The sequence below is a fragment of the Macrobrachium rosenbergii genome, chromosome 44 (assembly GCF_040412425.1).
Source record: "Macrobrachium rosenbergii isolate ZJJX-2024 chromosome 44, ASM4041242v1, whole genome shotgun sequence".
NCBI lineage: Eukaryota > Metazoa > Arthropoda > Malacostraca > Decapoda > Palaemonidae > Macrobrachium > Macrobrachium rosenbergii.
This window is the reverse complement of record NC_089784.1, coordinates 25190504-25207401: the sequence shown is the minus strand read 5'-3', so window position 1 is coordinate 25207401 and position 16898 is coordinate 25190504. Positions and strand designations below refer to the sequence as shown.

The window sequence follows — 16898 nt, the reverse complement described above, 5'->3', positions numbered from 1 at the left end:
TTAAAATCTGGACAATGATAAAACCTTGCAAATGTTTTGGAAATGAAAAATCACCCTTTTTATTTCGCACCACTGGAAGGCTATACAGATGATATTAATGCTTTACAAACAGGAAAAGAGATTGCTGGAAACACTCGTTGAAGTTTTGCAACAAGTTGGTTAATCGGTAACAAGTATTTGAGTGACGTGTATGTAATTATGCCTGTCTTTTACTTCTCGGCAAAACTAGACCACTGATAATATCTGTGCGAGTGTGAGTGCGTGTGCACGTGTGTGTGTGTTAATTATGTACAACATCTGACAAAAGACATTTTTGTTCTTTGGTTGTAAACGCTCGAATATCAGACACTTACCTGACTGGACTTTTATATATATTCGTCAGTGAGGTATGATTAGGGATTTGGGTCAACATTCCTGTAACTCTGGATTAAACTCGTCAAAATGAAAACGAAACGATATTCAGTCGAAACAAGTGGGGAAATAAATCACCAGAACATTATGGAAATCGAAGAGAAAGAGTTTGGGAATTCTTGACTGCAATCTCTCGCATAATAATGCAATGCTGTTGAATCAATAATGTTGAATACAAAATTGATTGTGAAATTATTTGACACTGATTACCTTAAACTTTAGATTATCGTTGAAAAATTATTACACGGTAAAAAGTTTATCATCAATCATATTCCAGTTTGCAAAACCGTTTCTTGTAACGTTAAAGTCATGGTTAAAAAGTCTGTTATTACTGCAATAAATACGCAATTACGTGCAGTTGACTGGTCTGCGCTTAATCCAGAGAAATATTACCCGTGAAGATAGGAAATCGTAAATAAAAGTCGATTACAGTCATTAACACTGGAGTTCATCACATGTTGGTTTACAACCATGATTTTTACTGGATCCTAAACCTCTCTCATTATGCACTAATCTGGAAATTTAATGGACTCTCATTATCATATATCCTATCATTATATGCCTGCACTACTTGCTCATTATTTTTTAGTACAGGGCAATTGCTTTCTCTCTCTAGTTCTTCATTGGAAGGGTGGGTAGAGCTTTCGGCTAGCACGCTGTTGGCCCAGCGTTCGACTCTCCGACCGGCCAATGAAGAATTAGAGGAATTTATTTCTGGTGATAGAAATTCATTTCTCGTCATAATGTGGTTCGGATTCCACAGTAAGTTGTAGGTCCCGTTGCTAGGTAACCAGTTGGTTCTTAGCCACGTAAAATAAATCTAATCCTTCGGGCCAGCCCTCTCTAGGAGAGCTGTTAACCAGCTCAGTGGTCTGGTTAAACTAAGACGTACTTAACTTTCTCTCTCTCTCTCTCTGTTTACACATACACGATACCACACTTGTTCACAGACTGTATGTCCCTGTAAATAAGACAGTGGAAACGTATGTGCAATTGTTACTCCATTCATTCTTCACCTGCTGAATCGTGAATGAGCCCCTGCCCAGAAAACTTCCACAACATTATCCGTGCATAAATATTATAATGTAATCCTTTTACGATTACTGCAGTAGCATGTGTTTATATGTATTTGTATTTCAATTTTGAGAGCACAAAAGGATTAGTTCCCAGGGCATAAGAAAGAAAAGTAAAATGTAAGGAAGGTAAGAAAGTATGGTCTAACTTCCACCACCCATGGAATTACACAAAGTTATTGATAACATATACCTAGTTAAAGATAATTCATTGTAGAATATTACTATTTTTCTTACAGACGGGGAAAATGAAAGAAATTCTACTGGCTATATCGTATATTTGGTAACCTTACATTACAAATAATTATCAAAATTTGAAACCTGTACAACGATTGCCTTCATCTCCATGAACGGCTTTTATATCAAGTGAACTGACTTACACCTATTGTTTACGAAACAAAAAACCTCGACACAAAAAAAAATCAGTTGTACCGGATGAAAGACAACCTTTTTAAATGCAGACACTATTGCTTAAACATTTTTCGTCATTGCTCGTTCACATTAGGGACGAATGTTTTAGAAATAACGGTTCATCTAATGACTCCATGAAAATACGTTTCCCTGGTATTAAAGATCTTTCAGTATCGCTTACAGAGAATTAAGGCAAATACCTAAATCGGAATTTAGGCATCTATGAAACATTACAAAAGGATGCTCATTAAAAAAACGAGCCATTGAAAGTGCTATGTTAAGAGAATGCAGAGAAAGATATAGAGGCAACTCATGTCATATCAGCCTTTCCAATTTCGTAACATATATTCTTCTCTCTCTCTCTCTCTCTCTCTCTCTCTCTCTCTCTATATATATATATATATATATATATATATATATATATATATATATATATATATATATATATATATATATATACTATATATATATATATAATATATGTATGTATGTATGTGTGTACGTATTTATGGATATATGTGTGTGCATGTGTGGTTATGTAGTGATGTATAAATATACAAAAATATAAGAAATCAAGCTACTATGGACAGTACATCCACAAGTACGTCATAAATCAAAGAAACTGCTGTTGGAATTTGTTATTGTGTTTGATAAACTAAGCCATATTTTTGCATATTTAATGTCCAGTCTTTAGTTTTTTCAGTCGTGAGTGCATATCAAAAATACACTTACAAGACTACTCATGAAAAAGTGAACTTCTACAAATTAGAATTTATATCACTCAAAGTAATTTCAGTGCAGCGCTGTAGCACTATCAAGCAGAATGCGAAAAAGTTCAGTGATTCTATCTTTAAAATATCATATTCATAGATATATTACTCCTCACGGTAGGCTGTTAGTTTTTTAAAAAAAAAAAAGTAAAATGCATTTAATTTTCGAGAGGCGTGGGTAAAGCTCTATACATTTTGAAAATACTGTTGGGTGCCTCCATAAAAGAAATTAAAACGATGTTTGCCAGTCTTTCGAGGGAAACACGGTTTTCATAATAAATAAAAAATCAAGTGTAGTGAAAACAGATTTTAGGAACTGACACTTATTCCCAATATCCGCTGGTTTAAGTTTGGCTTTCTTTGATATTAGATAAAAGAATTTTTTCCGCCTTTTCTTCCAAATGCATTTGTGTTTCCTGCTGCTTTGGCATTTATTGGCGTTTTAATATGAGAGATCTACTTCATCTCTGAGGTTTTCTTAGTAGGCTCTACGGACATTTGGTTTCCGTTCCGCTGATTGGTCTATCAGTTGTAAAAATTTCAATTATAGAACCCTCTCTTCCATCGCCGCAATTCGGTTGATTCTCAAATCTCTACTACCAAAAACCTTAACCCATCAAGCAGAAAATATACTTGATATTAACCTAAAACAGATCGATCTGACGGGAAGTGTAGTTAATATACGTAGGTGCTTTGTTACCTTAACAGCGCGTTTATTCAGGTAGTCTCAGAATCAATGAAATATTACAGGTAGTTACTATTTGACTTTATGGGTTTGTAAAAAAGTGGTTCATAAATACAAAAATATATTTCTTTATGCTGCAACGGATCTTTCGAAATTTAGAAATAGGGGATAAGGTCGCCCAAGTCTAGCATGTTTTACCAAAAATATAAGTATAAAAAACTAATAATGATATAGCTTTAATCAAATTTTAATGGCTTTTAACGTTTACACGTAGAGTTTTAGCTACCTTAACCACCGTTTTATTACTCTGGCATTTGATTCACACTGTTAAAGTATAATAAAGACGTAAATTTATGCAATTCAATGCGACTAAAAGAAAAATATCTGAAAAATGATAAATGATATTGTTCCTGCAGCCAGGAACACCACTCTTGTTTGAAAAATTATTTAGCTGCTGACTTTGCTGGAGAATGGTACCTATATGATAAGACAAAACAGATCTCCAAATGTTTCTAAAGAGAATCTAATCAGAGGTTAATTTGGAAGAGAATTAAATGAAGTTCGTGAATAGCAAACAGAAGTGCTGGAGCAGTTTGGTATAATTACAAAAACACCCACTTCTTGGTGACAAAGGTGCTCGAAAGCAATTTGCTCATGCAGCTTATGTACTTGAGCTAAAATCTTCAGCTCTGAATAGCAAGTAATGATAGTGAGAAAACTAAGCTGACTTGCAGAATGATCAAGCAGAAACTTTTTTTAAAAGCGTGTTACTTTATACCAAAATATACTTTGTTTTGAGATCGTTACAAGTTTACCTGCTAATACATCAGAGCTAAGTTTCTTTATGGCGGCATTACGGGAGCCTAGTTGGCCTCTAGCAACAATTCCACGTCGGAATCGTTCAAGACGCTAACTGGGCGCCCTCGCCACCCTCATATGGCCGAATTTCGAGCCTGTGTTATAGTACCGGATAAGGTGAAGATATTCCCGTCCATCATGATCTCATCCCGAGCGAGGAACTGGATATCAGAGTCCTCGGGAAGCTTATCCCTCCGCCTTTTTCTGATGTAGGCTATCACCGCCACGGCAATGATAATGAAGATAATAACAGTAGATATGACGATGGCATAGGTAGCAGCGTTCGAGCCTTTGGAAGGCGCCGCAGAGCTTCCGCTGGTCCCAGGTTGTGGAGAATATGGCGCGTAAGATGTCGTTTTTTCCATAACTGCTGCCATCGACGATTCCTTGGTAGATAGTACCACAGCAGAGGTAGCTCTTGTCGTTGTGACAGAAGGAGTCTTAGCAACTACTGTCGTGGATTCTGTCGGCGGTTCTGTAGTGGTTTCTGTAGTGGGTTCAAGCGTTGTTGTGGGAGGAGTTTTAGGAATGATGGGCTTGGATTTTGTCGTCTGCTGCGTCGTTTTTGTTGAGGTGGCTGTTGTTACCAATGGTGTTTGTGTCTGAGCGGTGGTACTCTTTGTTGGAGTTTCTGTTAGGAATGGTTCTAAAGCAGTGCTGCCTTCAGTTGTGGTGGTAACTTCAGGTGTAGTAGAAACCTTCGTCGTGATTTCAGGTGTTGTAACCACACTCGTTGTGATTTCAAGCGTTGTGGAAACCGTCGTTGTGATTTCAGGTGTTGTAGGGACTGTGGTAATAATCATTACAGGTGCCTTAGTGGTCGATGATTGTGGCTCTGTAACAGCTAAAGTTGGTTCAACTGTACTGTAAACTGCAGTAGTCACAGATGGAGATGCTGAAGTTGTCACAGGCTTTGGCGAAGGTGGAAGCATTGTTATCAAATCTGAAAGAGAGGAAGATAACCGCTTTATCAAGTCTAGGTTTTTATACGAATAATATAAATGATCATCACACCACCTTTCAGTTGTAAAACTGATAAAGAGGAAAAGGGATATTGTTATGAAAATTAGAGACCGGAGTTTCTAGACCCATAGAAGTACTTTGCCAGTCACTGACCAAATAGACTTGTAGGACGAAAAGAAATGATTGATAAACTGAGTAACTTAATTGTACTTATCTTATGCATAATCTCATCCCATCTGTGTCTGTACATCACATAAAACATTTGCTTACGCTTGACGTCATGTACTAGTAATTGGTCTACTTCATACTATATAAAAGAATCATTCACAGAAAGTACGCCCGTATTTTTAATTGTATTTGCGGCTAAGAATTCCAGTTGCTAAAAGATCGGTTCTGAAACCGGTCTTTCTTTGTAGGATAAGAACACTAAGATAGCTAGTGAATATTTTTCGCTCAATAAATGACAACAAATATATAATATTTAACACGGCTACCTTTAAGTGACACTTATTATATACTGTACAAGCCAAACCAGTAATAAATATATCGACTGAGAAATCGAGACCAAAGAAATGGAAATTCATAATACCAGCAAAGAAGAAATTAAAACAGAGAAGAAAAGGCAACTCATTCCGCCGAGTAGCAAAGCAAAATAAACAACTTACACCCTTCACAAAACTCCTCCACGTCCAAGCAGCAGGTATGGTTGTGGGCACATTCAATATCACAGCCGCAGGTCCCGGGATCTATTATGAATGTCGCACCTTTTTCGGCAATATCAGATAAATCGTCGTCACTTGCAGGGTCTGAAAGATATCAGGATGAACAGTTAGTCCTTTCCTGTCTTGAGAGAGAGAGAGAGAGAGAGAGAGAGAGAGAGAGAGAGAAGAGAGAGAGAGAGAGAGAGAATAAACGTTCTGGTTAGCTCAAACAAAACAGAAAAAGACAGAATTTTATATTTTCAGCCATTCAGCTCTTAAGATTTTATGGTAAAAAGTAAAAGTTGAAGGTAATGGAAATTGAGGATAAATATGTACAGGAAGTGAATGAGATGATGTACTGAGATCGAAAAGCGAAAATGGGAGAAAACTCCACAGTTGCACTAAGAAGTAACAGTTATTGAGAGGTTTGGCAACAAGATGGGAAGAAAGGAAGAGGAACAGAGGCAAAACAAAAACATATATCATAAGGCATAAATTTAATTAATTTTCCAAACATTGTCCAAGTGTGTTCAATATAACCCACAATAAAATCCTTAGATTTTGTAAGTTATATACCGAATACTGGTAAGCACATGGCTTGCAGTACACTAGATGGTTTGAATACATAACTGGAAAATAGAATTTAGGCCAAAAGCCTAGCGCTGGGACCTACGAGGTCATTCGGCACCGAAAGGGAAATTGACAATACGAAGGTTTGAAAGGTATCACAGGAGGAGAACTTTGCAGTTGCAATATGAAACAATTGTTAGAGAGGGTGGAAAGTCAGATGGAAGCAAGAGAATATGAATGGAGGTACAGTAAAGGAATGAAAGGGGTTGCAGCTAGGGGCCGATAGGACGTTGCAAAGAACCTAAAGTAATGACTACAGTGCACCACATGAGGTGTACCGATGTCATTAAACCCCCTACGGGGAATGTTTTGAATAAATGCGAATCAGTATTATAGATTGCTGAAATATACAGATTATGTTGTTAGCAAGATATTTGTTATCGCGGGCAGATAAACCAATGGTATACTTATTCACGAGCATGATTACCAAAGTAATTTTCTTGCTTAATTTAATTTGATTTTACTTAGAGAGGTTGTCTGTTGTTATCTTTTTTTGTTTTATATGGCTAGTCTTCTCCACCTACTAAGCTACATCACGAATTTCTCTCTTTTCCTGAGTTACTATCCATTTCAGGGACCGCGAATCGTCGCTTTTCTCAAATATCTTTCAAACTAATTATTTGACCGAAATGGTACTTTGACACAGTGTACAAAACAACTCCAGCTAAATTTTGGTAATATAGTGCATTGTCTAAAAGTTTTAGTTCTGAAACCGGTCTTTCTTACATGGTACGATATGCATCGCTAAATGATCCAGCGAACGTCCTTTGAATCCCGTCCCTCCTCTCCTTCCCCTCCTCATCAAATCCTCAACCCATTTGGCCTCCCGATCTCCTTCCCACACCTTCCTGTCTGTGGGGAATAGCGGGCGTTCGATTGCGTACAAGTCCTGTCCTGACCAGTAATGAAATTTGACTTTAAAAGTCAAGAGTAAATCTTAACGAACATTCATTTGACAATGCAAGTATTACCATAAATTAGAAAAGGTGTCTTGTGCACTGTGCCAAAGTACCATTTCGATCAAAATAATTAGTCTGAAAGATATTTGAGAAAAACGACGACTCGCGGTCCCTGAAATGGATAGTAGCAGTAAGCTATATCACGAATTTCTCTCTTTTCCTGAGTTTGTAATTCCATATTGTTGGTATAATTAGGTTACCGTGCTTGTTGATTTATTCAAAACCAATTTTTCTTTGGGTTATCCTGTGCGTAAGTTGACTTTTGTGAGATTTTTTTTTTTCTTTAGATTCATTTCAAATTCTCTTACGTCTTTGTCACAATGAAATCATTATCTTCGAAAGCGTAGCCGTGTCACTTAAGAGGATGAAAGCCATTCAATCTCTTAAGGCTGTATCAAAGTGGGCGTTGAAGGTGATGGAAGAACTGATAAAATGAGGACGGCAGATGAGATGATGTTTGATAAAAGGTAAAGGGGAAAACCTCAGTTGACCAGCTGGCAGTTCTCCATCCCTTATGACAACAAGATGGGAAGAAAGGAAGATGAGGCAGGCAAAACTTAGGATATCAGATGCCTTAAGTTTCAGGTGTCCAAATATTGTCCAAGGTGTTAAATTTATGCTTCAATAAAATCTTTGCATTGTAAGTTATACCGATTACACTAGCTATTTTTGCAGCCAGTAAAAACCAAATTTAAAATTAAAATTATTTTTTGTTAACAAAATCAAAATGACTCGTAAGGTCATTCGGCCCCGACCAAACATGAGCATTGTTTTCATATAAAGGAAGTCAAAACATGACTTTCCTTGAAAGAACCAATTCCAATGTTTCCTCACTAAATAAAGGAGCAAGAGAATATCTAATGGAGGTTACAGTTACAGGACGTAATGAAAGGGGTTGCTGCTGGTTTCTTTGTTTTGACTGTAGAAAGAGCCCTCAAGAGCAAATTTATTCTATAAAACCCTCCCTTTCTCAGATTCACTGTAATATCAGTCTTAATTATCTCATAGATAGTAGGTAAAGTCATAAATTCTGCTAAGAAACACCGAGATCAGATATTCATACAAATCACCGATAATTTGGAGTGTTTTCCTTTCCTCTGCATCTCATGAATAATTTTCCCTCATCAAAAAAGCGGGTTTGCAATCACTCAAGAAGAAAGGTTCATTAACATATATATAATTTTGGGTGTTGTGAACGAGCTTCATATGAGAATCGGTGCTTTCATTTGTCTCGTTTTAAAAGAAGTCATTTTGTCTCTGCTGAATATCGATATCTACCATTTCGACGGGGTAACAAAACCGTAGCTTTTTCTCAAAATTTTAACAAGATTTAAAAAAATTTTCCTATTGACACAGTGTCAAGACAACGACTGATATTTATATGATGCCGACAAGAAATACTATTTTACGTATGCTCTGTACATGGTTTTATACACACACACACTCCTACACCCAAAGCTGTATATTTAATGATTTCCCAATAAACACACACACAATGGAAAGCACTTATACAATGATTGAAACCCAAATCATTGGCCTTTTTCTATTTCAGCACCGAAAACTGTGGGGAATTTATACGCAAACATAGTCCCTGACTCATGTGACTTTTTTATCAGTCATATTTCAAACGCCTTAAAGAACATCTCCAAAACAATCAAAAGAATGGCGAATATTACCATAAATTAGCGGCATGATTTATTGGTTTCCCATTGTGGTCTGTAGACATAAAAATGCAAAACAAATTTCTTTCAAAACGAGGAATATATTTTCAAAATGGATAGTAGCAGTACCGCTATATCACGAAAATACATTTCTGAAGAGTTTGATAATTCGGGAAGAAAACAAAAGAACGTATAATTGAAAAATGATCAACATTTATGATTTAATCCAAACCAATTTTTACTGGAGGATCAGGTGAGTAAGTTGATGAGATTTTTTTCTTTTAGATTATCAAATTCTCTTAAGCCTTTATCACAATGATCACTATTATCAGGCGAGTAAACAGAATGATTCCGTAAACTTTTCAATATTAATGATAAACCTTTGACCATCATTATTAGAGGGGAAAATAAAAGGACGGCAGATTTTGAATGAAAAAAAAAACAGGTACCCTGACCAGCTGGCATCTCCATTTCATGACAGATCGACATAAAAGGGAAAATAAACTTAGGACCTCAGATGCCTTATCTTCCAGGTGTCTGAATTGGATGAAGGCCATGATTTATGCCTCATCGACCATTTCTATTGCAGAATATTATTTAGCTAAAAGAAACAGCCATAAAAAACCAAATTTAAACTGAATTTTTTTTTTTTTTAACAAAATCAAAATACTGGTAATCCCACCAGACCCCTCACCAAACGGGAGCATTGGCCAAAAACCAAAGGAAATCAAAACATGACTTTCCTTGAGAGAACCAAAATGTCACCTCATACCATCGGAGACATGTACTGCCTTCTAACCTGATTCGTTTTAGTTACACCACAACGTAACTCTTTCATCTGGTTTCTTGTTTTGACTGTGAAAGAGCCCTCAAGAAACAAATTTATTGGAAATAAAACCCTGCCCTTTTCAAATAGTGTTTTATCAGTCTTTTTATCTCCATAGATAGTGTGATATTATAGTAAAGAAACAGAGATCAGATAGAGAAATCACCGATAATTTAAGACTGGCATCTCAGATAAAGGAATAACCCAAACATCAAAAAGCTGGTTTGCAATCAAAATAAACATTAACATATGAACAACAATGGAGGGACGAGGAATGACAGAAACGTGGAATAAGAAATATACGACCAAATTTTCATTTTGTCTTGATTTTAAAAGAAGTCATTTTGGTCTCTGGTGAATATGATAAATGCGCCACCATTCGACGATACAAAACCATAGGACTAATTTTATCCCTGGCTTAAAAATCGCTGGTTAGAAAGAAGATGAAGACATTTACGAGACTGATATTTATATGATGCAACGACTGAAAGTTTCCTTTTTACGTAACGTTGAAATCGGACGTTTTTGACACACACGAGTCACGCCAACAAACGATCAGAAAGAAATCGGACGTACATTTTTGACACATACACACACACGACACACGCCACATGAAACAATCACAAAGAAATGGAACGTAAAGTTGATATTTAATGATTTGCCAATAAACACACACCAATGAAACAATCAGAAATGAAATCAAATCGTACTGTTGACCTATTTCAGGTTGCCGAAACCATATTTAAACGATCAGAAAGAAATCGGACGAACGGCTTTTTATCAGCATATTTCGAGACACGCCAATGAAACGATCAGAAAGAAAACCAACTCAAAAGAATGGCGAAAGCACGCCAACGAAACATTCTCAGAAAGAAATGATTTATTGGTTGACCCATTAGGTTCTGTAGGCACACCAATAAAAATCAAAACAAATTTCGACGCGGTTGACCCATATATTTTCAAAATGCGCCACGTGAAACAATCAGAAAGAATTTCTGGAAGACGAATGACCCACTAGGTTGAAGAGGCAAAGAATGAAACAAGTGAAAAATGATCAACATTTATGAAGTAATAGTAGTTGTTAGGCTGGATGAAACGATCAGAAAAATATCGGACCCTTTGTTGATCTTGAAGATTATTGCCGAGACAGCCTGGAAACAATCGGAAAGAAATCACTATTATCATAGAGTAAACGAACACGTCAATGAAACAATCAGAAAGAAATCGGATAAACTGTTGACCATAGGATGCCGAGGCACGCCAAAAAAATATTTTGAATAAAAATAAACAGGTAAAGGCAACATTCCTTTCAGACAGAGGAGGAAGGGAAAATAAACGATCAGAAAAATATCGGACGTATTCTTGACCCCCCTTTGCATCGACCACGCCTTTGAAACAATCAGAAAGAAAGAAACTGCACTGACCCATAGTTTGCCGAGGCACACAGGCAAATAGAAAGGTTGAAAAAATCGGACCACAGACGCATCACCAGACGGTTGCCGTTACACGCCAAAAACAATCAGAAAGAAATCGGACGTACTGTTGACCCATAGGTTGCCGAGGAAACGCCAATGAAATGATCAGAAAAATATCGGACGTACTGTTGACCTACATATGCTTTGCCGAGATACGCCAATGAAACGATCAGAAAAAATATCGGACGTACAGTTGGGCACAGAAGGAAGCCGAGGCACGCCAATGAAACGACGTCCAAATATCGGACGTTACTGTTGGCCTTTTTATCTGCCGAGACACGCCAATGAAATTATCAGTAAAAGATATCATCGGTAGAGATGTTGAAAGATAGCTAAGACTGGCATCCAATGAAACGATCAAAAAATATCCCAAACATCGAATAGGCTGATGAGACAGCCACTGAAACAATCAGAAAGAAATCGAACGTACAATTGAGGGACGAGGAATGCCGAGAAACGTGGAATGAAAAGTCAGAAGAAATCCATTGAATTTTGACCCATTGGATGTTGCTTGGCACGCCAATTTTGTTGAAACAATAATGATAAAGAAATCGGACGATATTGACCCTTCACTACTCACCGAGGCACGCCAATGACACGATCAGAAAGAAATCGGACATTTACTGTCGACCTATAGGTTGCCGAGGCACGTCAATAAAACTTTATGTGACGAAAGAAATCGGACGTACTGTTGACCCATAGGTTGCCGAGGCACGCCAATGAAACGATCAGAAAGAAATCGGACGTACTGTTGACCCATAGGTTGCCGAGGCACGCCAATGAAACAATCAGAAAGAAATCGGATCGTACTGTTGACCCACAGGTTTAATAACTCGTACTGTCATTTATGGGGGTAGTTGAAGAGAGGATCGAGGCGGAAAGCTATGCTCCTAAGATCGTTACGTACCATTACGAGGCTTTGGTGAGAGAGTTAGCCCTAGACTGAAAAGACAGCAAGTCCCAAGGTGGAGTTCATATTATTCTCAAACTTTTTTTCTGAGACAGAAAAAAGTGAATACCCAAAATCATTTACTGATATTACAAGTATTTTCCAAAATATATTTTTTGGTGAATTTTTGGGTAATTTCAAATATTCTCCAAAATTCAACCATGCAAGCTGGTATCATTTATTATATTTCACTTGGTATATTTAGCAGTAATGTATGTTATGAAAAGCATAGATTTAATAAAAATTAACATATGTGACCTACAAATGACCTAGAAAATCATGTTCCATTTATGGAACATTGGTAGGAAAAAGTAGTACCACACAGAAGAATTTCCTTTCTTGTTTTTTTTTTTTTAGATATTATTGCATTAGCTTCATTTCCTTTAAAACAATTATCACCATGGAACATCCCTATGTTTAGGTAAATCATTTTACCCATGTTGATATATAATTGCTCAGTCCAGGAGAAAAATAATGATGCTTCATGGTAATGCAATGTACACTTACGAACCTAAATATCGTCTTCGCTGTGATTCATCCAGTGATACTTCACGTAAGGCCTCAAAACTTTGTTTAATCTAAAGATTAAATAAGGAATATCACAGGTAACAGACAGTGGCGAAATTAATGTGTCAAAAGAATTCAGTTATAAGGACATCTCATTTTAAGGGCAGCCGAAAAATCTCTCGTATGCAAACGATTATCTATATCCACTGGAACTGATCACTGTGATCTCAGAGTACCTAATAATAATAATAATAATAATAATAATAATAATAATAATAATAATAATAATAATAATAATCTCAGTAGAATAAGAATGCTGACTTTGTAAATCAAACATCACACAAAATACCCCAACTGATAAAGACACCAAGAAGGTTAAATATGACTGTTCTGTCTTAAATTTACCTGTGAAACATCGTATGGCCATCAATTTTGATTATGGTTAAAATCCAGACTCGTATGGCAGTATCAAAACTAACAACGGGTAAGGATAGGTTTCAACCCTGTATACGTAGAACGCAGATAGTGCACATAAGCGAGAATATTTAATCGAAAGCATTTACAGGTTAGAAATTACTGAACGAAAGAGCTGAACCAGGATTAAAAAGACAGAGGCTAATACGTACTAGAGTATGCAAGTGGTTTCAAAGTATCGCCGGTTTCGTTTGAAACTTAATATCTTATTGTGCTTAGCAACTGTCGGTGAATGACTCATCAAGCAAAGTCAATATCTTACCAAAAACAGAATATGCCGTAGTTGTGGATCTCAGAGTTGTTGATAATGTGGGCCCTGGAGTTCTGGATGATTCCAGCTTGTTGCCTCCCGACGTCTGGAATGCGGCAGACGTTGTTTCCATCACGGTTGATGAAACAGATCCTGCTGGTGACTCAGTCGTTCCATTGCTGCTGCCACCCATAACTAATATATCATTACTCATATCTGTCGATGACGAAATGATGGCTGTGAATTCAGTTCCACCAGATGAATGGGTGCTGATCTCAGCTTCTAAAGTCGTTTCTGGCGTGGGTGTCGTCGTTCTGGTCGTCTCGGGGGCCCTAGTTTGATACTGCTTCAGAGCCTCTTCGTCCAGGTGGTCGCAGTCCTCCCCGTGGGCTAATTTCACATCGTCGATGGCAATGTCACTCGTGTAGCTGTAGCCACGCACCCCTTCTAGGACGACCTGGAATTGGGGAACGTAGAAAGTTAAAAACTTGACACCGAATGGCAGTTAAAACAACAGCAATCAAGTGGCCTATTGTTCCTTGTAAGTATCCCCACTCTTGACAGAATTATGTGTTGTCAATATCTTTTCACGCAATAATTTCATCGACTGTGCTGAATTGGTAATTTAATATTTGGGGTGGCGTGCAAACGGCATACCGTGAATCAAAAAGATGATTGGATTTGGATCGGAAAGAAAGTAACATCGCGTGTGTTCAAATGCTATCATCGCGTGCGTCAAAAATATTAGTCAGAGTTAATGGCTTAGCACCAAATGTGGCGAAGGATGGGTTGAAATCTTTCGCACACTTCCAAAAGATCATTCCAACGCTACACTACGTTTAAAATGAACTGTAAATTATGTAGCATATAGCTATGAATTTACAGAAATTTCTTGTCAGTTATTACCAGAATAAATCCTAAGATTTCGTTACCTAAGGTGAGATAAGGTAAATGGTTCCGTTCACATAGAAAGGATAAGGCAACGAATGGCGTAAAATGGTTGCTGATACGGAGAAACATATTTTGAGCTCAATTCAGTCTAAAAATTTAAAATGAAAAATGTGTCCTTTAACGGATGTTAGTTAAACACAAGGCATAGGAAACCTCGTGATTCTTTTTTATGATTAATTTACTCGGCTGGTCGCAGGTTTCACATGCATCTATGTTCACTCTAACTGAAATATGATTACAGCATAATTCTATAGACTAGACGAAGATTTTCCAAGAATTCCAGGTGAAAAGAAAAATATTTGTAAACCAGTGTATATAATGAAGAGCATAAGGTGGGATTTGGGTGAGATTTCAAACTGTAGGATGAATGATGAATCTTTGTAAACATTAAATTTTATGCACCTGTCTCACCCCCATAATCACCCAGAGATACCAAAGCACTTCTGCAAATGAATTTGCTAACTGATAAGTGAAACTGATTATCAGAAGCTGAATGGAGGTTTAGCAAACTGGTGTCAGAACAAATTATACAAACCGGTCTATTCGTAGTAGAAAATGCACTCGCATTCCGGTACATTACAGATCCTAACATTCGATTTTAACACATAAGAAGACCACGATATAGACATCTCCATTATCACTCATGTTCAATAGAAACAACCCAATAGAATATATACTAAAAACTGTTTAATTTTACTCCTATGGCTGTGTCTAGATTATCCAATGTTTTATTTGTTTTTAACTGTGGTCTGCAAAGGAGGACCCCTTTACGTCTTTCTACACTAACTCAGTGTGGAAAGACGTAAAGGGCTCCTCCTTTGTAGACCACAGTTAAAAACAAATAAAACATTGGATAATCTAGACAGCCATAGGAGGAAAATTAAACAGTTTTTAGTATATATTCTATTGGGTTGTTTCTATTGAACATGAGTGACAATGGAGATGTCTATATCTTGGTCTTCTGAAGAAGTTACATGGCTAGACTACTAATAAAAGAGAGAGGTATTTGAAATGGAAGTAAATAGCTTTCAAGAAACTAAAACCGTAAGGTTAAACCCTTGTAAGAAGCTTAGACAAAATGTTTTTGGAGTGGGAGATGGAGAGAAAAGGTCGGTACGGGAAATAACTGGAATACGATTTAAGAATATGTGAGAGACTACAATATGCGTAAAATACAATGATGATTTTTAACTTGCCTTTCTTAAAACTCCTGCCGCTCTGCAGTCGAGATATGATACGACTTGGAATATCAATAAATCAGTGTACCGCACAATCTTATTTTCATTGGAAAAACAAGATTTTTCTAACTTACAAATTGTCAAAACTGTTTTTCATATGTCTGAAATCAGTTAACCTTTTGCAGCTTTATTGAATTTAGTGAAATTGAAACTTGCCGTTTTGAATATGAACACAGGCAAAAGATAAGGACATAACCATTAAATGTTTTTGATGTTTGCCACTAAGTTAGAGTAAACAGTAGTTATGTAATTAAGACAGCATTATAAATATAGTTCAGTTTGTATATAGCACACGAAAATTAACATAATTTTGTGGATATTACGAAATATCAAAATTACACCGTTGCAGTTAACATCATCTTGCACAATTTGTTAAAATGACTTATTTGCATTTTGGAAGCGCAATAAACCATCATTCAGCTAGACGCCATACATAAGAATTAAGAGTTTTCTTATTAGCATGTCATAAAGGTATGTCAGTTTGTCATCATGCTAAGCAAGGTAAGCGTCCCGCACGAAAAATCGTAATTTATTTATTACACCAATTTACCTGTAATCGACGGAAATAATGCCTGTAAAGATAGGACCTGATATATGAACACCAATTACAGTCATTAACACAGCAGTATATCACGGGGTGTTTAAGGCTATCCCATTTTACTGAACCGCAAATCTCTCTCATTATACACTAATCTGAAATTTTAATAGTGGGCGATTATCATATGTCCTATCATTAAATACCTGCGCTACCTACTCATCATCCTTTAGGGCAATGCACTTGTTTAGGAGGAGCTCTCTCTCTCTCTCTCTCTCTCTCTCTCTCTCTCTCTGTTTCTGTCTATTCAAACACACAAACACAGATTGATTAAAAGTGTGTAGTTAGGAAATGCCAGGAGGAATGAGGGGAGAAAGACTGAGATGCTGGATAAATGGGGTAGAAGCGTTTTTAAAGGAAATTAATTTGTTAAAGCGTGTTATGTGTAAGACAGAGGTGAATGGTGCAGTATTTGTATGGGGTTCGATGCAGTGCTGATGATTCTTACTATATAAGAATGTGACAGTTACCGTTGTTTTCTGTTTCTTGGCTTAATGGTGGATATATATAT

General features: G+C 36.8%; 1 protein-coding gene and 1 long non-coding RNA gene across 9 annotated transcripts in view; one reads left to right on the top strand and one right to left on the bottom strand.

Moving 5' to 3' along the window:
- LOC136829437 (uncharacterized) overlaps window positions 1-16898 on the top strand; it is a 338599-nt gene that overhangs the window by 180954 nt on the left and 140747 nt on the right. The window lies entirely within an intron of this gene.
- Window positions 1743-16898, bottom strand: part of LOC136829436 (uncharacterized) — a 387116-nt gene continuing 371960 nt past the window's right edge. For all 8 annotated transcript variants that reach the window (XM_067088065.1, XM_067088058.1, XM_067088059.1 and 5 more), the window contains 3 exons: window positions 13616-14060; window positions 5837-5977; window positions 1743-5151 (listed from right to left, as the gene is read on the bottom strand). In XM_067088065.1, coding sequence (XP_066944166.1) covers window positions 4283-5151; window positions 5837-5977; window positions 13616-14060 — 1455 coding nt within the window. In that variant the 3' untranslated portion in view covers window positions 1743-4282. The remainder of the gene's footprint in view (window positions 5152-5836; window positions 5978-13615; window positions 14061-16898) is intronic.